The sequence below is a fragment of the Apodemus sylvaticus genome, chromosome 7 (assembly GCF_947179515.1).
Source record: "Apodemus sylvaticus chromosome 7, mApoSyl1.1, whole genome shotgun sequence".
Lineage (NCBI taxonomy): Eukaryota > Metazoa > Chordata > Mammalia > Rodentia > Muridae > Apodemus > Apodemus sylvaticus.
This window is the reverse complement of record NC_067478.1, coordinates 21,783,994-21,807,990: the sequence shown is the minus strand read 5'-3', so window position 1 is coordinate 21,807,990 and position 23,997 is coordinate 21,783,994. Positions and strand designations below refer to the sequence as shown.

The 23,997-nt window shown below is 44.3% G+C and overlaps 1 protein-coding gene across 1 annotated transcript in view; it reads right to left on the bottom strand.

The window, feature by feature from the left end:
- Positions 1-921: 921 nt before the first annotated feature.
- Positions 922-23,997, bottom strand: part of Ephb1 (EPH receptor B1) — a 451,676-nt gene continuing 428,600 nt past the window's right edge. The window contains exons 13-16 of the mRNA XM_052187529.1: positions 14,832-14,981; positions 7,930-8,123; positions 6,224-6,379; positions 922-2,368 (exon numbers count right to left, since the gene is read on the bottom strand). Coding sequence (XP_052043489.1) covers positions 2,260-2,368; positions 6,224-6,379; positions 7,930-8,123; positions 14,832-14,981 — 609 coding nt within the window. The 3' untranslated portion in view covers positions 922-2,259. The remainder of the gene's footprint in view (positions 2,369-6,223; positions 6,380-7,929; positions 8,124-14,831; positions 14,982-23,997) is intronic.

Sequence of the window (23,997 nt, the reverse complement as noted above, 5' to 3'; positions counted from 1 at the left end):
CTTTTGAGGATAATTTGCAAAGTGTGCATGTAATTGCTAATCAACTAGGCAGAGGAGATTTTGTCTTCCACCCTCCTGGCTAAACTGGAGTCCTCTGCAGACCACATGAGGATTTGCTGAAGGATGCTCTCTCTCTCCCTAGCTTCTATCACCCTCCAGGGTCAGCTTCACAGTCATGCTCTGAGGTAAGCTCACCTGGGTTATAACTTCATCTCTAAGCTTCTTGCTATTGAAGTCTGGGGCTGGTAATTCAAGGTCAGAACTCCCCTGTGATAGTTATTTTGATTGTGAACCTGGAACCAACCTAGAATCTGCAGGGATGAGAGTCTCAAAAGGGTTTACCAAGATCAGGTTTGTGGGCATGGCTAAGGAAAATTGTCTTGATTGCTCTAATTGACGTGGGAAGGCTCAGCCCCACGTGGGCAGCACCATTCCTTACCTTTGCCTGGACTTGGACTGTAGAGAGCAGAGAGGATGCTGAGCACAAGTGAGCATGTGTGCATTCATTCTCTCTCTGCTCTCAACAGAGATGAGATGTTTCGGGATGTGATGTGACTAGATCCCGAAGTTTTGTCTTGTTTAGATAGTTCCAGGTGATAACCTGCTATCACCTGGAACTGTGAGTCAAGGGAACCTCTTTTCCCTTGGGCTGCATGCTGCCACAGTAATTTGATCACAAACCACAAACCACTAAGATTCTTCCAAATCAGTTATCCACGCCTAGAAGACAATGCACTCACTGCCCTAAGTTATGTGTCAAGTCTGGAGCAACGGCTCCTGGTAAGATCTCTCTCTCTAGCTGCACATTACAGATATAACAATAGCAAGTGGTCTAAAGTTTGTATGTAAACTTAGTACAGTGTGTGTGAGCTAAGACAGGGGCCAGGGACACACTCTGACAACATTGTATGTAAACCCAGACATGCTTCTGCTCTTTTTAATTAGACAGATAAAATTAGCAAGGAGATTAAGGTAAAAGGGGAAATTAAAAATATTTCAGTGTTAGGTGGAATTTACAAAAGCGAATCAAACAATGAACAATGAGGTACAGGAAAGAATGCAAAGAGAAACACAGACAGGACAGAAACATTCCTCCGTGCCACCAGTTTTCAGCCAGTCCACGGGCCAGGCAAGAAAGAGTTCTCCCTCGCCGTCTCTCAAATCGCTGGTTCTGGGGATGTGGAAGAACATTCTCCAGAAATCCTTTCCCTCTCCTTTTCCTCAGATCTTATCAAAGAATACCTCTTCAGTCAGCATCGTTCTGGAACAACCCACACTGCACCCAACTCAAACCACTCACCTGTTTCCTGTCTTAATTTGCAAACACTTCAGAGACTTTTTTCTCTCATTTATGCTCCCTCCCCCCTTTTTTCTTCCCAGTGGGCCAAGCAGAATGCCAGGCCAACAGCATATTCCAGCCCCTTGAGACCTCCCAGGGCCAAAACCTTCCCAATTCTTTTTTCTTGTTTGCATCTGTCACGAACAAGCACAGTCATTTTATAACGCAGACACACAGACGTGTGCGGTTGCACACGGAAACAGGTTTTTCTATTTGTTTTTGTTTTTCCAATTTGTGGTTTTGCTTTTTTTCCTTTTTGCAGAAAATGCAAACAAAAGAAAAACAAGGTTTTCAATTGAAGGTACATCTCTTCTTCAATATGAAGACATTAATTGAATTGGTTGGATCCCCATGCAGTAGTGGTCAGCAAAGTCCTTTGGCAACTGACAGACGACATCTGGAGACTCAGGAGCTGGGTTTTATTTGAAGAAACTTCCCTACATGAGTCATGAGCAAAGGGAAATGGATATGGGGGAGGAAGGAGGGGCTCTGAGGGAGGAGTAAGAAAGGAGAAAAGAAAAGAACGTCATTGGTGAGGGAGAGCATGGCACAGCCGGGGCTTCTGTCCCTTCCCTCCACCTCCTTCCTTTCTTCCTGCAGGCAGGCAACTCCAGTCCCTCTCGGATGGGCACTGAGTTCACCTTGGTTCCCAATGCATACGGTTTCAGCTTCGCTTCTGTTTAGCATCGCTTTTCTGTCTTTATCATTACGTGTTTGGTTTCCCATGGCATCCACGCACTTCAGTTGCCGAGAAACGGCAGTCGCCGGTGGGCAACAGGTCCAGTTCATTCTTCACAGATGGGAAGTTGTTTCTCAGCCAAGAAGCTGATCTTTCTGGCACACTCCACAGTGGTCAACCTCTGGTTCCCCTTTGACCCTGGTCCGTTTCATTCCTCTCCTCCCCTATGAACACCGAGTTCTCATGCCATTACCGATGGTGTCTGGTTCATCTGGACTCTCATCGAGTGGATGCTGCTCAGAATCTTCTTCTGGTGGCCTGCTAAGGTGACCCCTATTCTCAGGAGGTCTCTAGGAGGGGAAAAGAAGGCAATGTGAGAATCAGGGCAGCTTTGCACAGCTTCGACTCATCCCTGAAGGGCACACTCCTGAAAATGATAGAGTAGGCAGAAAAAAACAATGGACTAAAAATCCCAGAATCTTCAGTTAAATGAGCCCGGAGTGTTTATGAATAATGTGGCTAGATGTTGCCTTTTATTTTGTATATGTGTGAATGGGTGTGAGTCTCTAGTAAGAGTGTCATGTACAACACAAAAGCATGTATATACGGAGGCCAGCTTTGTGTGTTATCCTTAGTTATCATACACCTTGTTCTTTTGTATGTTTTTTGTGACATTGTCTCTCGATGACCTGTGGCATACCAACTATGACAGTCTGGCTGACCAATGAGTGTAAGAGATCAACCTGTCTTCACCTCCGCAGTACCAGGGTTATAAGCCAATGCTACCTCATCCAGCATCTATTACAATGATCTGCAGAGAAGTTCAGACTCTCATGTTTGCACAGCAAGCACAGCTCTCTCCCCAGCACACACTGACAACATTCTGCTGCTCAAACTCATTTTTTTTTCTGTGAGTAGCCCTCACCCCTCCTTCTCACCACAATCTGCATGAGCTTTGCATGAGCTTTGCCTAATACCGCAGATCCAGAGCAGCCCCTTCCTAGTGGCCATGACCCTTGGGGCAGACTGGAATTTTCCTCTCCTCCATGTCTGACTCTCCAAGTGCACGCTCTCTCGTGTTTTGGTTACTCTGTGGTGCTTTCTGCCTAAATGAGTGAGCACCCACTGAAGGTAAAAAGCTGTGGGGCTTGCCTGGTCTTCTGATATTTCCCTCTGAGCTCCCAATCTCTGACTCTGCTTGAATTTTAATGCCATGCATTTTTAAGAAGGGTGATCTTAAAATAACTTTAAAATATCTGCCCAAGTAGGAAGCCAAAGAATATGGCTAGGACAGAGAGCTTCCGATCGAATTCATCTTCGGGCTGTGAGAATTAATCTGAACAAGTTCACGGCTTATATCTGACCTCAAGGAAACCCGTGCATCTTTCCTTAGCTGATAACAGCATAGAGTACTGGGTTATATACCATCCTGCAGGGATGTGTTTCTTAATCACGAATTTTAAGTTTAACAGCTAACGGTTTTCCTACAGGTAGGTGATGGGCCAAATGCATGCTCATTAGTGCACATGATTCCATTTGTCTCGCTACAAACCAGAGACACAGGCACTATTCTTACTTGTGCCTTCTCAGTCACAACAAGTGTCATTCAAAGAAGCAATGCACTGGATATCACAGAGCAGGTGAGCAGAGGGAAGTGGGATTCAAAAATCAAGAACACCTGGTTCCCAGACCCCCTCACGGGCATCCTTTCAAACGCTTCCATGGTCTTGTTCATTTCTTCCAAGCTCCCCTGACCCTCTGTACCCTGCACACCCTTATAGACCTATAAGGATTCGGTCTGTATGCACAATGCCTTGGCCCTCACGGCCCCTCCCCCACCTCACTTTAGCTGTAGTCAATCTCTCCAAGGCTGCAGCTGCTTGAGATAGGCAAATTGCCCATCTCCTTTATTGCAAATACTTCAGGGAAGCATGCATGAATTCTGAATTCACAAATTGCCCCGCCATCTATTTTATCCAGTTACTCATTTTCTTTCTTATCCCATCTCTCATCTCTCAAGAAACAAACTGAATCTCTCCAGTCGTTTCTGTGTGGCTGTGTTTTACTTTGAACTAAATCCCTTAATTTTCAGTTTAACTTTCCTTTTAGTCTTCTCCTTGTTCCTTTTTTCTGTGACTTTCCCCAGACTGGAGGAACAGCTTTATTTGACTCAGTTGGAGGAAAGGGGGAGAAATAAGCTTAAAAAAAAAAAATTAAGACTCTGGCCAATGAGAGTAGGCAGATTAGAGTAGCCCTGACTCCATAAATACATCCAGGGAGATCCTTCTGGGCTCCACAGGGTGGGAGGCTGGTTCATTTTAAACTTTATTTCTTTAACTTTTGTGCTATACAGTTGGCAATCATTCAAAACGTGTAGGGCTGTCTTTTGGGGGTGGGGGCGGGATCACTAGGAAATGAGCCTTTACCAAAAAATGTGTACTGCTATTTAGTAGATTCAAATGGAGATGCACATTCAAACCATTGCCCTGGAGAAAAACCCAGACTCTATCACTTATAATAAGAGCAAATCTCACAGTGACAGAGCATGACTCCAGGCGTAGGCTGGAAGCAGTCAGTGTCTGGAATCTGTCTGCATTGTGGTGAGAAGCTAGGAGTGGGTCTCCACCCCTTTCTCCTGGATGCAGCAACTGGTCTGACTATAAAAAAAAAAACCCAAAGTCCAATACTGTGCCTAAGATATAACAACATGTGATCAGTTAACATTTGTCAGTTGCCTGCTGGACTGACAGGTCCTCTGGCATAGGCCACCAGAATCCACTCTGATACTGTCAGAACATACTGTAGCTCAGGTGCTTCCTGTGTGTGTGTGTGTGTGTGTGTGTGTGTGTGTGTTAGGAAGGTTTGATTTCCTGGCTTGGATTATTTGAACTTCTTTGAATACAGAAGGCAAAAGGCAAAATCTGGACCTGGTCTTTCCTGCGTTTCCTCACTTCTGCCACATCCTCATCAGAATCGCCTGAGGAATACTGAAATCCCTGGTCTTCTGACTTATACCGTTAACCAGAAGCCTTCAGGAGGCATCGATACTTTGGTACTTTGTAGCCCAGGCTGGCCTTGAACTTGATATGGTAGCTGAAGATAACCTTGAATTTCTGATCCCCCTACCTCCCAAGTGCAGACCTGCACCACCATCTCCAGTTTACACAATGCTGGAGGATGCACCCCAGGTTCAAAGCCTGTTAGGCAAGAATGCTACTGGCACAAGCTCTTCCCCAGGCTAAGGCGTCAGTACTTCTTAAAGATTCCGAGACTATTCCAGGGACCAGCAAAGGCTGGGGCCCCTTTGGGTTCTGGGGTAGATGTAAATTGAACCAGCAGGCAGAAAGGCAGCTTTCTGTCCCATCTTGCCTTGTGTGTCGTACTATTTCAGAATCTGCTGAATGGTGAGATTGAAACTAGATAAATATTTCCCAAACTGCAGTTCCATAAAAACCTGTCCCTCAAAACTATGGTTGTATGGCATTTAATAATTTGAAATGGGATTCTTTATTTCAGGATTTCTCACGGTCTTTATAATGCTAATATGAACAGTGAATCTCCACAAGGGTGATAAAGTGTGCAGCATTTCCCAAATTTATTTGACCGTCGGACCTCTTTTCCAAGGAGAAACTATTAACATTTCCCACCGCTGATGCTGCTCCACACATTCTAGGGGAAATAATAGACCTTGCGGATCTTTAGGAAACTGTCTAGCTCTCATCTTATTTGAATAATTTTACTTTGTGTATTCCTCGACACTCTTGTAGGAGGAGCGGACTGGTAAATAATGTGCTGGGGATGGAAATGTGTGTGTATTTACAAGGGTTGCCCAAGGGTGAGGATGGATGCCACACAGCTGGGGCAGTTGCAGAATCAGTGCAGTACTCTGCTGGCAACTTGTTGCTGAATCCTTCCTTCCCATCTGGGTGCTCTCTTTGATGGGCAGAAGCTATAACCTTAAATGGGGGAGAGCCTCGATGACTAGACAAATCACATTATGGCAATGACTATGGGAACTCATCTGGGGTCCAGACTAGAGCTCTACCCGCACCCTCAGTCCGGCTCCATCTCCCAGCTTCATCTTACCAAAGTGCAGCCCCATAAGGCTGGTTCTACACAGAGACACTCATTCACCCATATCATCTTCAGTAGCAGGGAAAGGGGCTTAATGCATAGCGCTGGGCTGGACAAGTCACATCACTTACTCTGATGTCATCTGGGCGACCAGCTGGAGGGAGGTGAAGCCGGCGGTGAGGAAGCTGTCCCTGTACTGGACCATTTTGATGGCACTTAGCCAGTCATCCACGGTGGTAAAGGCCGTGAAGTCTGGGATAGAGCGGTCAAGCAGGGGTTGGGAAGGCCTGGTGAGATAGAGGAACATGTGACCCCACAGCTGCAGAGAGGTGACACTCCAGGCTGGCCCTTCTCTTCCCCCCTGGCACCATCTCCAAAGCTGGAGGTCCAGTCCCTTATTTCTGGGCACTGTCACAGGTCAATCAACAACACAAACTGATTGGTATGGTATTCACTTGAAGGAGAAGGGGAGCCTGTGACTCCCTCACCCAAAGATGTGGTCCTGTAAAAGATACATACAGTTCGCCGAAACCTCACCAAATCTACTGGCAACTGTTTTCTTTTCCCTGCTAATCAAAAAGCCTGGAGTGCAATAGCCACCCAGCTATGACTGTCCTCTTCTGAATGGACTTGCGGCAGATGCGCACATGACTGAACCAGCCATGTTCACACCAGCTACCTTGATGTCCCTCCAGTTTCACATCCAGTTTCCCTTTAGACCAAGAGAGTTAATGCCCTGTATCATCGCATGTCCTCTGCCCACTTTAAGACACTTTCTTTTCGTTGGTGATTCTTGCCTTCTCCTTTACAAGGTCCACACTATAGCCGGGTATGCCTATTATACCCAAAGCTCTCTCCTCAACCCTAACACGACAAACCCCTCAATCGGTGTTCATTGTTCTGAAAATCAATACCATGCCTGATCCACCTAACCAGCTTCCACAACTTCATGCTTAGCAACTGGCTGACCCTAAGCCTCCGACTCTCTTCCCAGGCTGGGCACTTGATCTTTGCCCCCCATCTCCATGGACATCTAGTCAATGTTCTCTGGCCTTTCATAGCTCATCTGCAATAGCACCACCTCTCTGCTACAACTGGAGGTATGCACTCTGGTGCTCTATATAGGACTCTGCCACGCCATCCATTAAGATCTCAATCTTACTTTAAAAATAAATCAACTGATTGAATAATGATTATCATCTGTTCCTAAATTATTTTAACCTCCACATTGGCAAGAACTATATCTTACTAGTACCAGCACTGGGTATGGGAGACTGGCCTGTTGTTGCCTACTACGTGTTGGTGGAAAAGAGAAACTAAAAGATGAATTAATGCAAATGTATCTAAGGAAATCACAGCAGTTGTAGCTACCAGCTATTTTGTGCATCCATTCATATCAAATGAATCTGCATTGTATTTCTTTGTCCCACAGGAATCAGAGCCTCAGATTACCCAACTGTTGACCAAAACTTCAAGCCTAGACAACCGGGGCAGTTAATAAAGAGATGCCTCCTTAGAAACAAGATCATCTAGAAATAGTGCATCACTCATCGTATTAGATACAGTCCACTAATACAGAGCCCAGTGCTGAGTCCACTGTCTGCCAATAGATGGTGGAAACCAGACCAGGTCTCTGCATATCTGCCCACAGTGGACACAATGGAATATATTTTGCAGATGGGAAGGATACAAAGAAGACAAAAATCTGCAAATGTCTTCCATTGGTGAGCAATCTGTGCCACTCCAACTTTGTCCTGGACAGCACAGAGGCTGCCGGTCCTGCCCCTCATTGTGAGAACCGCCACATCTAGGCATTACCCTGCTCCCCTAGACTCACACAGCGGTGATGGTTGCCACAGTCTTGAGACTAGCTGGGTTCCGGATCATCTTGTCCAGGGTGTTGACGATCTCTGCAAACCGGGGCCGGCTATTGCGGTCCTTCTGCCAACAGTCCAGCATGAGCTGGTGCAGGGCAGCTGGGCAGTCCATAGGAGGGGGCAGCCGGTAGTCCTGTTCAATGGCATTGATGACCTATATCGGTACAAAAAGATCACCGTGACTAGTAACTGCCTTACTAGCTACTCATTAGAATATTAGCCCCAGACATGGGGTGTTCTCCATCCAGGTTGAGCCAGGTGCTCTCATTACCACATATTTCCTGTCATAGGCTTTTCTGAGATTTGGTTTCTCTACCAAGGAAGTAAAGTCCAAAGTCCCTTTGGGTCTCCTGCACTTGGTGAAGAGCCTGATACAACTGGGTCCCTGCAAATATTTATTTAAGAATAAGAGGGTCAGCAGGCTGGAGAGATAGCTCAGTGGTTAAGAGCACTTGCTGCTCTGGGAGAAGACCCAGGATTGGTTGCCAGTGGCCACATCAGGAAGCTCACAACATTTTCCAATCCCCCTCTTCTAGACTCTTCCGGTACTGCCTGCTCGTGGTACACACAGAGACAAGCAAACATACTTAAGTACAAATAAAAATGTAAATAGGTTTTGAAAATGAGTCTGTGGAGCTAGAGAGATGGCTCTGTGAAAAAGAGTGTGGACTGCACCCAGCTCCAACATTGTGCAGCTTATAATGGCCTGTAACTCCAGAACTCTGGCTGTAGAGAGAACCAATGTTTCCAGCCTCTGAGGAAATGGCCACTGCCATTTGTGCAAACACATGCACACACACGCAGGCACACACACACACACACACACACACACACACACACACACACACACATACACACACACACAGCGGCCTTGGCTGGATATGCACTGTGAGGGAAATTGCGATCACCTCTGGACAGGGAGGAACATGGTCGCTCTTTATGTTTTTCTTCTTGCTTGTTTGTATTTTATTGTCTGTAATAATTGTGAATTGATTTTATATTAAACAGGTGACGCAACTTAAACAATAAAGAAAAGTATTTGGAGTTCTGTAATTTTCTAGGTTTTTTTTTTTTACCTCAACTTACAAAAAAAATCAGATTCATTTCAACTGATTAATCTTTTCTTTCTGACCTTGTAAATTGGTCAAAAAGTGAACATCCTCAATCAGCTTAGATTTGTGCAATTTGTATGGATGGTCCACAGGACACAAGATAATATTAACTGAGGTTATTAGCGATAATAAGTGTATTATTTTTTTCATTCATATAGTGAAAATGAACATATGCTTTACATTAGTATCGCTGCTATATAAAATGATGAGTGACTGGGAACATTCTCTTTTGAAGAGTGCCCTGCACTGACTAATTTTTATCTCTTTCAGAGTACTGTCAGTCAAATTCCCTTCTATCCTCTTTGGAGGACACTGTGGCCACACTTTCCCCATGAGGATAATGGAGGAAGAATCAATGAAATGCTGTGCGCCCAATGATAGGCTGCAGCTAAAACCCACAGGATACGTGCCTTTAAGGTGTCTGAAGGGCAGCTGCTGTAATCCCTACCCTAGAGGCCAGGCACTCAGCTATCCCCTGTGGAGCTAAGCTAAGGAATCCATGAGAACCAGGAACTGGGCATTGTTCCTGTTAACCTGGCTCATTGACATCTGCCCTTTTCTAACTCCTTCCAAGCAACCAGACCAAGGGGCATGGAGTCTCCCAACATGGTGGAGACAAGTGAGATTGTCCATTGAGTGCTCAGATGAGTTTTGTCTGGGTCATGATAAGCCCAGCAGAAGGGGATAGAGTCCAGGTCCCCATTCTCACGGGGCTTGGGGATTCCAAAGGCCTCTATGCAAGGCAGCAGAAGGCATTAGTGTTCCCCCTAAACTCCTGGCACTGCTTTACAAACTAATTTTTCCCACAAGCAAATCAACTCTCCTCCCTTTCTCAGAGGAACAGTGCTGAGAAACACTGGTGCAGGACCCAAGCAATCCAGGCAGGCCATCAAGAGGATGGGGGCCACCCACATATGTGCCAACTCTTCTATCCATGAGCTTTAGACCTAAGCAATGCCACTTTGTCGATAACTGCCCCAGTGTTTGCTTTGGCATTTCCTCTCTTTGTTTGGCATGCTAACCTTCTTTTGAAGAGGATATCAAAATGTCACTAGCTCTTTCTCCTCAGAAAAGCCAGCCAGGAGCAGAGTGTGTGTGTTGGTGACAGTACTACATAGGGATTGGGGGTATGGAATAGTGGATCCTGGGTGCAAATTCTACTTGTTTTTATCTATGAGGTCTAAGGATGATCAATGGACTGGAAACTGCGCAGTGGGTTGCTTGAAAGGCTAGATGGCACTGTGAAGGGATACCTGCTAAGTGCTACACAGATGACTGACAGAAAAGTCCTCATTGTGTATAGGTGTTATTACACTATACCTCTTCTCTAGTGGGCAGCTTCCCTGCAGGTAGGGAGCTGACAATGCCATTTGGGAAGAGTAGGAAGGTACTGTTTGGGATCATCAAGCACACAGGAAGGACACATCATGACCATATCCCATTTCTTACCTTTTTCTATAAAGGACAACCATGGGGACTCTTCTCATATTCATGTTTACAAACTGAGAGCAATTTCACTCTATCAGTTATTTCTTCTAGATGATCTGTTGCTATTATTCAAGCTGCTGCTACTTCCAAAGTCTTTATCCTTTATGCTAGTTACATTTCTCATTGGCTAAGAGTAGACAGAGGCAACTCAAGGCAGGGAGGAGAACTATTTTGGCTCACGGGTTCATGGAGTTATGTTCTACTGTGTCTGGGAAGGCATGGCAGAGGTTAAGGTCATCTGCCATTTTTTATATGGTGCCACCCAGGAAGTAGAGCACTTGGGCCAGAAGGGAGCTGCCTTTAATCCTCAAAGCCTGCTTGCCAGTGAGCAGCTTCCTCTGGCTAGGCCTCAGCTCCTAAAGGTTCCACACTCTCCAAAACCAGCATCACCAGCTGGAAATCAAGTGTGAAGACACATGAACCTACGATGGGGATTTCACATGCAAAACTGTAACACTGATGATTTAGATATGTCTGCAAAGGCCATGTGTTCAAGGCTGGCCCAGTAGCCTTTAGTGCTAGAAGGCTAACACCTTCAGGAAGTGTGACCTAGCTTGAGAAAGAGAACATCATTGAAGCCATGTCGCTGAATGGGGTATTGGCAAACTGCCTTAATTTCCTCTTTCTTTTTGCTTCCTGATTCTGCTACTTGAACATCTTCCTTGGAAACAGGCCCCACACCCTGATCTCCCATTTCACAGAATCCTGAAAACCATGAAGACAGCCAACTGTGAATGACATCTTTAAAAAACAAAACAAAACAAAAAACAACAACCTTTTTCTCTTTTAAAATATTTTTCTCAGGTGTTTTGAAATAGAAATGGAAAGCTGATTAACATAACTTCTCAACCTCAAAGCAGGGGGAGGGGACAAAAAAAAACGCCTTGGTCACCCACTGGTCCTCATCTTTGACATGATTTCACTTGGGAGATACTTATTCTCTTTTTAAGGATCTAGAACTTTTCTCAGTTTTGGAGTGCATAACACTTGTGGTTATTATTAAAATATTATTAAATCAAAGAAAATGTTAGAGCTCTTTCAGGACTTTGAGATCATTCCTTGTGACACCTGCCTCACAGATGTGGAGAGTGGGGAGGAGAAGGTATGGAGAAACACTTTTACTCAAGACATCTTATTGTGATACCAGGGACCACATTTGGATTATAAGGGAAGACTTAATCTAAGGGTATCCCGCCTAGAGGGAGTGAAGATTAGTTGGGATGAATTCTAGGTCCCTTCCTTGGGTCATAGCAGGGTGAGGTTTATGAATATCAACATGAGTGGCATTTGAGGCCGGCCTGGTCTACAAAGCCAGTTCCAGCATAGACAGTGGTACACAGAAAAACCCTTCCTCTCAAAAAAAGAGCAAGATCAGATGGCACTTCAAAGGAAGAGGGAGGTGTTGGGGTAGGCATGAGAAGCAATGCCTCAGGAAACTTAACCTGAGCTTGCTACATAGGCTGCTAAAACTCATTTGAATATCCCCCAAAAGTCCAATATAAGTAAACATCCGGGGCTGGAGAGTAGGCTCTGAGGTTAAGAGCACTGACTACTCTTCCAGAGGCCCTGAGTTCAATTCCCAGCAACCACATGGTGGCTCAAAACCATCTGTAATGGGATCTGATGCCCTCTTCTGGTGTGTCTGAAGATAGCTACAGTGTACTCATACAAATGAAATAAATAAATATTTTTTAAAAATTAAGTAAACATCCTAGGGCCAAAACAAAATGCTGAGATAGGAGAGTGACTTCTTGTGTTCACATGAGCCCAGAGATGGTGTGTATGTGTGTATGTGTGTATGTGTGTGTGTGTATGTGTGTGTGGGGGGGTGTGTGTGTGGTTAGATTGGATCCAGAAACCTGTAGAAAATTCCAAGTGTTTTCAGGTATTACAGGAAGTGACTGTAGCATCTCTGGAAAGCGAGCAAAGTCCCTTCCTCAAATTCTGGGTTGAGTTCTTGGCTGTCCCTGAATTCGTATTTCCCATTAGCAAGCTGGAGGCAGGTGGTACCTACTCGACCCTGAACAGGGGAGAGTGAAGTGGAGGAGTGGGGAGCACTGGAGGAACCAGGGCAGAGTGGGTTAAGTTGAGCTCTGATGTTTCAATGAAGCCGCAGCTCCTCTCCACAGACACCGCCACTCTCATTATCTCTGTCAATCAGATCCAAGTAGCAGAAGTTCCAAGTTGCTCTCTCTGGCTGACAAACTCTCTGTACATGTTCAAAGGCCTTCCTGAGCTCCAGAAGCCCAATTACCAGCACTCCGACTTGCCTCTGCAATTCTCTTCCTTAAAGCCTTTTCAATTGTCATCTGTAAAATCCTTCACAGCCAACACCGCTATGCTTTCTGATGAGTGTGACTGCAGCCCAGCTGCTGGGAGCCCCTCCTGTCTCTCTCCCAGGCCAGGTCCTAGGGGATTTTAAATGAGCATGATGTCACCTCCTGTTCCCATTAGGAAGAGAACTGCATTTGGGACAAGGCTTAGGGGCTTTATTTAGGAAAAATACTAGAAAATGAGAAATTTTGACTATTGTGCAGATGTTCACATTTCCTCTGCGTCTCCACTCAAACATCAAATATTCAGGAAGACTTCCTCCTCCTCCTAAATGCTCCCCAAACCCTCAGTATATTCCACTGGACTGTAAACCCCTCAAGGTTGGAGTCAGCAAGTGCAAGGTTTAGTCACCAATAGCACGAGTTGACTGTGGTGAATGAATGTTTTGGGAATTCTTGAAACCCAGTGTCAGAAATTCTATTTGTTCTCAGCACAAGTGAAAGCATTGCCTGAGAATATCTTAAGTGTCAAATCTAGCCTGTCTGTTTTGTAATTCATTCTAGGTGAGCTAAATTGTTCTTTATCAGATTAGGGTCTCTGGGTGGGGACAAGATGGGTCTGCATTGTCTGGCTAGAATTTCTTACTTAGACACTATAGATGGAAGATGTATGCAGCCGATTTCATAAAAGCAGCCGAGTTGCTGTCAGCTCCATTGCTTACTGATTGGACACACTACAGGAGCAGAGGCAAGGCGTGGCTAATCACAGATAATAGAGGATCTAGACGCCACTTGGTTGCCATCAGGACCTGGTTAAGGGTGCAGTCATCTCATCTGCTCTGAACTACAGCACCCTGCACACACCAGCACCGAGTACTGTCCCCCCCGTCGCCCCAAATCCTCGTCTCATAATTTTGCTGGAAAACTACTGCCTTTCTCAGTCTTCAGAGAAAATCCATGAAGACCAGCTGAGGGCAGTTTTCACAAGACAAGGAATGCCTCCGAGGCCACCCGGGCATGAATGTGCTTACAGTGTGATTGTAGGGGCTGAAAAAAAATGGATCTACACTGGGACTGTCCTGTCTCTTCCAGCTAAGAACCTTAGAAAGATAAGAACTACCCCCCACAATGGTAAAAAAAAAAAAAAGGAAGTTTGGTGGACATTCGAAACACAGAAGAGGAGTGGTCTCGGAAGATAGCCCAGGCCAAGGGTTTCGATTGGCATCTTATCAGACACAAATCATCCCAAAGCCTTTTGTTCCCTTTTTATTATGAAGCAAACTTCCCATCCAGAAAGAACATCTACCAAAACCACCTCTACCTGTAGCATTGTTAATGGCTTCATCCTTCCCATTCTCACCCTCTTCAGGGAGGACAGCCTGGAAGGAGGTTGATGACCTTCCCACCCCCAAAGATAGGGCTCTACTCCTGCAGGTACCCTGAAGTTGACCATCTTTAGGAATCATTCTTAGTGCCCTCTTTGCTGATATTAGCACAGGTTCACCAAGGCTCAGTTCTCGGGGAAGGAAGGCTCCTCATGCTTCTTCTCCTTAAGCTGATGGCAATGTCTTAGGAACTGTTATTTGCTTAGAGCAGCACAATTGTCATAGGTAGAGCTCAGCACTCAGGACATGACATCCAGACCAGCCCTTCCTCTGATCCCCATCACACTCATGAGAAAGAAACATGACACATTGGCTAGGAATTGCTGTAGAGTGTCTTGATTAGTTTAGGTAGGGCCATGGCTCATGGCTAATCAGAAAAATTCTGCTGCCTTATAGACTTTGTAGTTTGTGGCCCTGGTGTATTCCATGCAGAGCTCTCTGGTCACTTCAGACTTCCATGGCAAATGCATCTCTGCATCTCTGACTGATTTCAAGTTCAGGGTTATGTGGTGATTATCCCAAGTTAGAATGGAAGCCGTGGCAGTCATGGTATGAGGTATCCTTAGATGAGTGTTCACATCAATTAGATGTGACTGATACTTACATCTTGATTGGACATATCCCAGTAAGGTCTCTCTCCAAATGACATTACTTCCCACATGACAATCCCGTAGCTCCAGACATCACTGGCTGATGTAAACTTGCGGTAGGCGATGGCCTCTGGAGCTGTCCATCTCACAGGGATCTTCCCTCCCTAGAAGAAGGTGAAACCAAATGGAAGTTGTTTCATAAAAGTAAAAGGAAACAGGCACGCATCTTATTCTACATGATGCACTATGCTGCCCGAGCCTGTAAATCAGGACAGCCAAGAAACTCCTTGACCCACAAGCAATAAATGTTGATAGCAGTCTACTTAGAGGAGTTATGGGGGACCAGCAAGGCCTCTACTAGCCTCATGGAGATGCCACATATGAATGGAATGGCAGTGATGAGATTTCACCACCCCACCCTGATTCCCTGCATTGACTTTACCATAAGTTCTGGTAAGGTGTTGGGAGGAGAGAGCAAAAACCATTCTAAACTCACTGGAACCACAACAGATCGGCTACTGGAGATGCAAGCTATGACTGTCACTGTCTCGAGTTAATGCAAACACCACAGGTTTGGTGTCAGAGGTATCAAGTCAGAACAAAGGCACTCACGGCATGAAGTATACTTGGATGGGCATTCACATTAATTAGAGGCTACTGCCACTTACATCTTGACTGGACATATTCCAATATGGTCTCTCTCCAAATGACAGGACTTCCCATGGCAATGCAATGAACCCTAAGGAGCCATAGGGTATACACTTGGGGACCCTGAAAAGTCACACCAGCTGCACCTCTGCTGCTGTTCATACTGTGCTCCATTTCTGAGGAAAGGTTTTCCTAGCTCCATGTTCTGGCCCTGATTATAGCCACATGTTGCACTGGGTATGAGGTGTCCTTGGGTTGTTTTTATGGTAGGCACCCCAGATGCCCTTCAGAAGGGGCCAGGATCTGGGAGACTCGAGAGATCCTGTTTCCAATGGGCTGATCTGGTTTTGTTTGCTTGTTTGTTTTTGTTTTGTTTTGTTTTTGTTTTCTCCTTTCTGTCTTGAGTGTCATTTGGATGTACCTAACTTAGCTCTCTGTTTGGCTCTTACGTCGCTTCTAGACCTAGCCAGGACTGCTAGCCTAAGAGCTAAAATCACCTTCACCATTACATAGTCAGTAAATGAACAAACCACACCTGTGTTTGCTGGACCTTGTTAGAGGAGGATCTGGGGTCTCAGATAAGAGCCCACCCAGCGAGGGTATAAACTGCTATCAATGTTTATGAGATAATGGGGAGGCAGACCAGGAAACAAACTCAAAATGTAATTAATGCACTTGAAAAAGGAGGAGGGTGAGGACAAATGTTAGCTGTGGGGGGCACTAGTTTTGATACAAGTGCTGGTTTTTTTCTATCCATGTGACCATAGAAAGTAGCCAACCCCTATGGGATCCTGGTCATTAGCTCCTGGACAGCCTGGTCATCCTGTGTAGTAAGGAGCTACTATTCATGGACATCTAATGGCATACTGTTTGTGTATTAACTACTGGCCTCAGTGTGTGCTTACTGCTATTTCTACTGTGCTCAGCTCTAGAGAGCAAGTCATTGACCAGACAAACTTGCTGCTGAAGGGAAATCCAGACAAAGCATATAGCAAAGGGCTAAAGCAGTCCAGCCTAGCCAGGGCCAGTGATTCCTCAGAAGGACAAAGAGAGTGGTAAGGGTGAGAAAGAAAGCAGGGCAGTGGTGTACCCGGAGGCAGACTGGGAGCACACAGCTTGCTCCAGTGGGTCAGCACCACAGAGCTTAGGTTCCAGTCCTGAGGCCTCTAGCGGGAGCCTTCAGATCTCCACTTCGGGATCAAGAACAACCTGGGCTCCAACACCACATCTCCAGGTCTTGCAAGGGGCCAGAGGGACACCCGTGAGGCCGGATGGGAGGAGTCAGTGTGCACTGGTGAGTACAGCAGGCTCCGGTGGGAGCCTTCAGGTGTCTGCTTCAGGATCTGAACAGCCTGGCCCACAGCACTCGGTCTCCAGGAAGAGCAAGAGGCCTGGTGTGCACCCGGAGACAGACTGGGAGCACACAGCTTGCTCCAGTGGGTCTGCACCACAGAGCTTAGGTTCCAGTACTGAGGCCTCTAGCAGGAGCCTTCATATCTCTGCTTTGGGATCCAGAACAGCCTGGGCTACAACACCACATCTCCAGGCTCTGCAAGAGGCCAGGGGCACCCGGGAGGCCGGCTAGGAGGAGTCAGTGTGCTCTGGTGAGTCCAGCAGGCCCCAGGTGGGAGCCTTCAGGTGTCTACTTTGGGATCTGAACAGCCTGGGCCACAGCACCCTGTCTCCAGGCAGTGCAGGAGGTCAGCTGTGCACCAGAGGCCAGCTGGGAAGTGGCAGCTTGCACTGGTGAGTCCAGCATTGACAAGACCAAGTAACACCAGTGAGAACTAGATGGCAAAAGGCAAACACAGGAATGTAACTAACAGAAATCAAGGCAATATGGCAGAATCTGAACCCAATTCTCCTTTAACATTATGTCCTGGATACCCCATCATACCAGAAAAACAAGATTTGGATTTAAAATCACTAGTCATGATGCTGGTAGAGGAACACATGAAGGACATACTTAAAGAAATTAGGAGAAGATGGATCAAAAGTTAGAAGCCCTTACAAGGGAAACACAAAAATCATTGAAAGAAATTCAGGAGAATACAAAAGCCAATAAGGAGGAAACGCAAAAATCACTCAATGAAATACAGGAGAACTTTGGTCAACAGGCTGAAGTCATGAAAGAGGAAACACAAAATCTCTTAAAGAATTACAGGAAAGCACAAACAAGCAAGTGAAGGAGCTAAGCAAAACCATCCAGGATCTAAAATCAGAAGGAGAAACAACTAAGAAAATTCAAAGGGAGACAACTTTGGAGATAGAAAACCTTGGGAAGAAATCAGGGGACATAGATGCAAATATCAACAACAGAATACAAGAGATAGAAGAAAGAATCTCAGATGCTGAAGATACCATAGAAACCATGGACTCAACAGTCAAAGAAAATGCAAAATGCAAAAAGCTTGTAACCCAAAACATCCAGGAAATCCAGGACACAATGAGAAGACCAAACCTAAGGATTATAGGCATAGATGAGAGTGAAGATTTACAACTTAAAGGACCAGGAAATATCTTCAATAAAATTATGGAAGAAAACTTCCCTAACCTAAAGAGAGAGATGCCCATGAATATAGAAGAAGCCTACAGAACTCCAAACAGACTGGACCAGAACAGAAATACCTCCTGTCACATAATAATCAAAACTCCAAATGTACTAAACAAAGAAAGAATATTATAGGCAGTAAGAGAAAAAGGCCAAGTAACATATAAAGGAATACCTATCAGAATCACACCAGACTTCTCACCAGAGACTATGAAAGCTAGAAGATCCTGGGCAGATCTCATGCAGACTCTAAGAGAACACAAATGCCAGCCAAAACTACTATACCCAGCAAAACTCTCAATCACCATAGATGGAGAAACAAAGATATTCCATGACAAAACCAAGTTTACCCAATATCTATCCACAAAACCCAGCCCTACAAAGGATAACAGGAGGAAAACACCAATACAAGGAGGAAAACGTCACCCTGGAAAAAGCAAGATAGTAGCCTTCTTTCATCAAACCCAAAAGAAGTTAACCAATCAAATTTAAAAAATAACATCAAAATGACAGGAATTAATAATCACTATTCCTTAATATCTCTTAACATCAACGGACTCAATGCCACGATAAAAAGAAATAGACTAAACAACTGGATCCGTAAACAGGACCCTACATTTGCTGCATACAGGAAAAACACATCAGGGTCAAAGGCATACATTACCTTAGAGTAAAAGGCTGGAAGACAATTTTACAAGCAAATGGTCTCAGGAAACAAGCTGGAGTAGCCATTCTAATATCAGATAAAATTGACTTTCAACCCAAAGTCATCAAAAGAGACTCTGGGGGACACTTCTTGCTGGTCAAAGGAAAAATAAAACAAGAAGAACTCTCAATCCTGAACATCTATGCTCCAAATGCAAGGGCACCCTCATTCATAAAAGAAACTTTACTGAAGCTCAAAGCACACATTGCACCTAATACATTAATTGTGGGTGACTTCAACACTGCACTTTCCTCAATGGACCGATCAGGAAAACAGAAACTGAACAGGGACACAGTGAAACTAATTGAAGCTTTGGACCAATTAGATTTAACAGATATATATATATAGAACATTCTATCCTAAAGCAAAAGAATATACCTTTTTCTCAGCCCCTCATGGTACCTTCTCCAAAATCGACCATATAATTGGTCACAAGACAGACCTCAACAAATATAAGAAGATCGAACTAATCCCATGCCTCCTATCAGATCACTATGGAGTAAAAGGGGTCTCCAATAGCAATAAAAACAACAGAAAACCCACATACACGTGGAAACTGAACAATATTCTATTCAATGATACCTTGGTCAAGGAAGAAATAAAGAAAGAAATCAGAGACTTTTTAGAACTTAATGAAAATTAAGACACAACATACCCAAATCTATGGGACACAATGAAAGCAGTGCTAAGAGGAAAACTCATAGCCCTGAGTGCCTCCAAAAAGAAAATGGAGAGAGCATACATTACCAGCTTAATGACACACCTGAAAGCCCTGGAAGAAAAAGAAGCTATCTCACCCAGGAGGAGTAGAAGGCAGGGCCGAAATCAATCAAGTAGAAACAAAGAGAACCATACAAAGAATCAACAAAACCAGGAGCTGGTTCTTTGAGAAAATCAACAAGATAGATAAACCCTTAGCCAGACTAACCAAAGAGCACAGAGACAGTATACAGATTAACAAACTTAGAAATGAAAAGGGAGATTTAACAACAGAAACTGAGGAAATTAAAAAAATCATTAGATCCTACTACAAAAGCCTATACTTAACACAACTGGAGAATCTGGAGGAAATGGACAGTTTCCTAGACAGATATCTGACACCAAAACTAAATCAGAATCAAATAGATCATCTAAACAGTCCTATAATACCTGAAGAAATAAAAAGGGTCATAGAAAGTCTCCCAACCAAAAAAAGCACGGGACCAGATGGCTTCAGTGCAGAATTCTATCAGACCTTCATAGAAGACCTAACACCAATACTCTTCAAACTATCCCACAAAATAGAAACAGAAGGAACTCTACCCAACTCAGTCTATGAAGCCACAATTACACTGATACCAAAACCACACAAAGATCCAACAAAGAAAGAGAACTTCAGACCAAATTCCCTTAAGAATATTGATGCAAAAATACTTAATACAATTCTTGCCAACCGAATCCAAGAACACATCAAAACGATCATCTACCATGATCAAGTAGGCTTCATCCCAGGGATGCAGGGATGGTTCAATATAAGGAAATCCATCAATGCTATCGACTACATAAACAAACTCAAAGAAAAAAACCATATGATCATCTCATTAGATGCAGAAAAAGCGTTTGACAAAATTCAGCATCCTTTCATGCTAGAAGTCTTGGAAAGAACAGGAATTCAAGGCCCATACATAAACATTGTTAAAGCAATATACAGCAAACCGGTAGCCAACATCAAACTAAATTAAACTTAAAGCAATCCCACTAAAATCAGGGACTAGACAAGGCTGTCCTCTCTCTCCATATCTTTTCAATATAGTACTTGAAGTTCTAGCTAGAGCAATTAGACAACATAAGGAGGTCAAGGAGATACAAACTGGAAAGGAAGAAGTCAAATTATCACTATTTGGAGATGACATGATAGTCTACTTAAGTGACCTGAAAACCTCCACCAGAGAACTCCTACAGCTGATAAACAACTTCAGCAAAGTGGCTGGTTATAAAATCAACTCAAGCAAATCAGTGGCCTTCCTATACTCAAAGGATAAGCAGGCTGAGAAAGAAGTTAGGGAAATGACACCCTTCACAATAGCCACAAACAATATAAAGTATCTTGGTGTGACTCTAGCCAAACAAATGAAAGATCTATATGACACAAACTTCAGATCTCTGAAGAAGAAAATCAAAGAAGACCTCAGAAAATGGAAAAATCTGCCATGCTCGTGGATCAGCAGGATTAATATAGTTAAAATGGCCATCTTGCCAAAAGTGATCTACAGATTCAACACAATCCCCATCAAAATCCCAACTCAGTTCTTCACAGAGTTAGAAAAAGCAATTCTAAAATTCATTTGGAATAACAAAAAACCCAGGATAGCTAAAACTATTCTCAACAACAAAAGAAATTCTGGGGGAATCAGTATCCCTGACTTCCAGCAATACTGCAGAGCAATAATGTTAAAAACTGTATGGTATTGGCGCAGTGACAGACAAGTGGACCAATGGAATAGAATTGAAGATCCAGAAATGAATCCACACATCTATGGTCACTTGATCTTCAACAAAGGAGCAGAAAACATCCAGTGGAAAAAAGATAGCCTTTTCAACAAATGGTGCTGGTTCACTTGGAGGTCAGCATGCAGAATAATGCGAATTTATCCATTCTTATCTTCATGTACTAAACTTCACTCCAAGTGTATCAAGGACCTCCATGTAAAACCAGACACACTGAAACTAATAGAAAAGAAACTGGGAAAGACCCTTGAGGACCTGGGCACAGGGGAAAAGTTCCTGAACAGATCACCAATAGCTTATGTTCTAAGATCAAAAATTGACAAATGGGACCTCATAAAATTACAAAGTTTCTGTAAGGCAAAGGACACTGTTAAAAGGACAAAATGGCAACCATCAAATTGGGAAAGGATATTCACCAACCCTACATCTGATAGAGGGCTAATATCCAACATATACAAAGAACTCAAGAAGTTAGACCCCAGGGAACCAAATAACCCTATTAAAAATGGGGTACAGATCTAAACAAAGAATTTTCACCTGAAGAAATTTGGATGGCCGAGAGGCACCTTAAGAAGTGCTCAACATCATTAGTCATTAGGGAAATGCAAATCAAAGCAACCCCGAGATTTCACCTTACACCAGTCAGAATGGCTAAGATGAAAAACTCAGGAGACAGCAGGTGTTGGCGAGGATGTGGAGAAAGAGGAACACTCCTCCACTGCTGGTGGGGCTGTAAGATGGTACAACCACTTTGGAAATCAGTCTGGGGGTGCCTCAGAAAACTGGACATGATACTTCCAGAGGACCCTGCTATACCTCTCCTGGGCATATACCCAAAGGATTCCCCAGAATGCAATAAAGATACATGCTCCATTATATTCATAGCAGCCTTATTTATAATAGCCAGAAGCTGGAAAGAACCCAGATGTCCCTCAAAGGAAGAATGGATACAGAAAATGTGGTATATTTACACAATGGAATACTACTCAGCAATTAGAAACAATGAATTCACGAAATTTTTAGGCAAATGGTTTGATCTGGAAAATATCATCGTAAGTGAGGTAACCCAATCACAAGAGAATACACATGGAATGCAATCTCTGATAAGTGGATATTAATTAGCCCAGAAGCCCTGAATACCCAAGGCACAAATTGCATAACAAATGACTCCCATGAAGAAGTATGGAGAGGGTCCTGATCCTGGAAAGAACTGATCTAGCATTGGAGGGGAATATAAGGACAAAGAAAAAAGGAGGGAGGTGATTGGAGAATGGATGGAGAGAAGAAGGTTTATGGGACATATGGGGAGGAGGGATCTGGGAAAGGGGAAATCATTTGGAATGTAAACAAAGAATATAGAAAATAAAAATATTAAAAAAAAAGCAGGGCAGTTTGGCTTGTCCTGCGCGCATGCGCACCTACACAGACTTTATGTGATAATGCGATCTGTGTCAAAGCTGCTACCCAAACGCATCACTCCTTAGGACATGTGTGACTTTATTTTTCCACCCATCATTCTAAATACCACATCTCACCACACAGCACTGTTCTGTGCCTGGGCAGGGAATCACTCCACAATCCCTGAAACTAAGGGAACCAGACAATGGAAGCTACCCTAAGGGGCAACAGACCCTACCTTCTTTCCTCTCAGGACTCATGCTTCAGCTGTAGGCTAACTTTTATATTGAATACTCTTACAATCCATTCAAATAACTGACATCTATAGTGGAGTTCAGCAAAAATGCCTGTGTATAAATGGTTACTCTTCAGGATGGGGGAGAAGCAACAGTTAAGTAGAAAGTACATTTTTATCCGGCTTCCTCTCCAGGGCTGGGAGAAAGAAAGGCCACCTGGCCCAGACTTCCCCCGGCACATGTCCAACTTTCTGCAAGGAAGACAGTCCTGATTTCCCCTGTGGATTCTGGCAGGCTTTTGTGGTGGGAGATGTCCTCAGCTCAAATGCCAGAAACATGACAAATACCTGGAGGGCGGGCTTAGGCTGCCCTGCAAGGGATGCTCTGTCCTCACAATCCCCCAGAACACAGATGCATTTGCTGGCTTTAGCAATATGGTACCATGACAGAGAAGAGAGGTGGAATCCTCTGATGAACCAGTAACTGCCAAACACATAAATGTCAGTGGGTAGCAGCTCAGAGAGCATTGTTCTGTGTCCTTGAAGGAGAGATTGTTGCCACATCTTGAGGTAGACCAACTTCTCCAAAGGGAAAGAGCTTTCACTTTTTCAAACTACTTGAGTTGGGTCATGGAGATATAGCTCAGTCAGTAAAGTGCTTCACTTGAGATCATGGGGACCCAAGTTTGATCCTCAGAACCAATATAAAGAAGGTTAGGTGTGGTGGCCTGCACTTGTAATCCCAATGTTGGACACAGGCATATGCCTGGGGCTCATGGTCAGCCAGCCTAGCCTACTTGCTGGGTTCTAGGCCAATAGCAGACCGTACTTCAAAACACAGTGTGCCCAACACTTGAGTTAAGTGAGGTATGAGATAGGAGAGAATAGGAGGTGTGTGTGTGTGTGTGTGTGTGTGTGTGTCTGTCTGTCTGTCTGACATGCACATACATACAAAGAGAGACAGTAACAGAGAGAGATTCATGTGAGAACTTATCAGCATATCCGTGCAAGGCAAGGAGACAGAGAAGAGTAGGTAGAGAGAGTCCATTACTGAAGGGACTTGGGGCTTTCTTATCTTTTATGTGTGTTTGTTGTGGAGGGGAGAGAAAGGAAGGTGTAGTTCCGAATTTCAAAGAGATGATTAGGGAGTCTGGA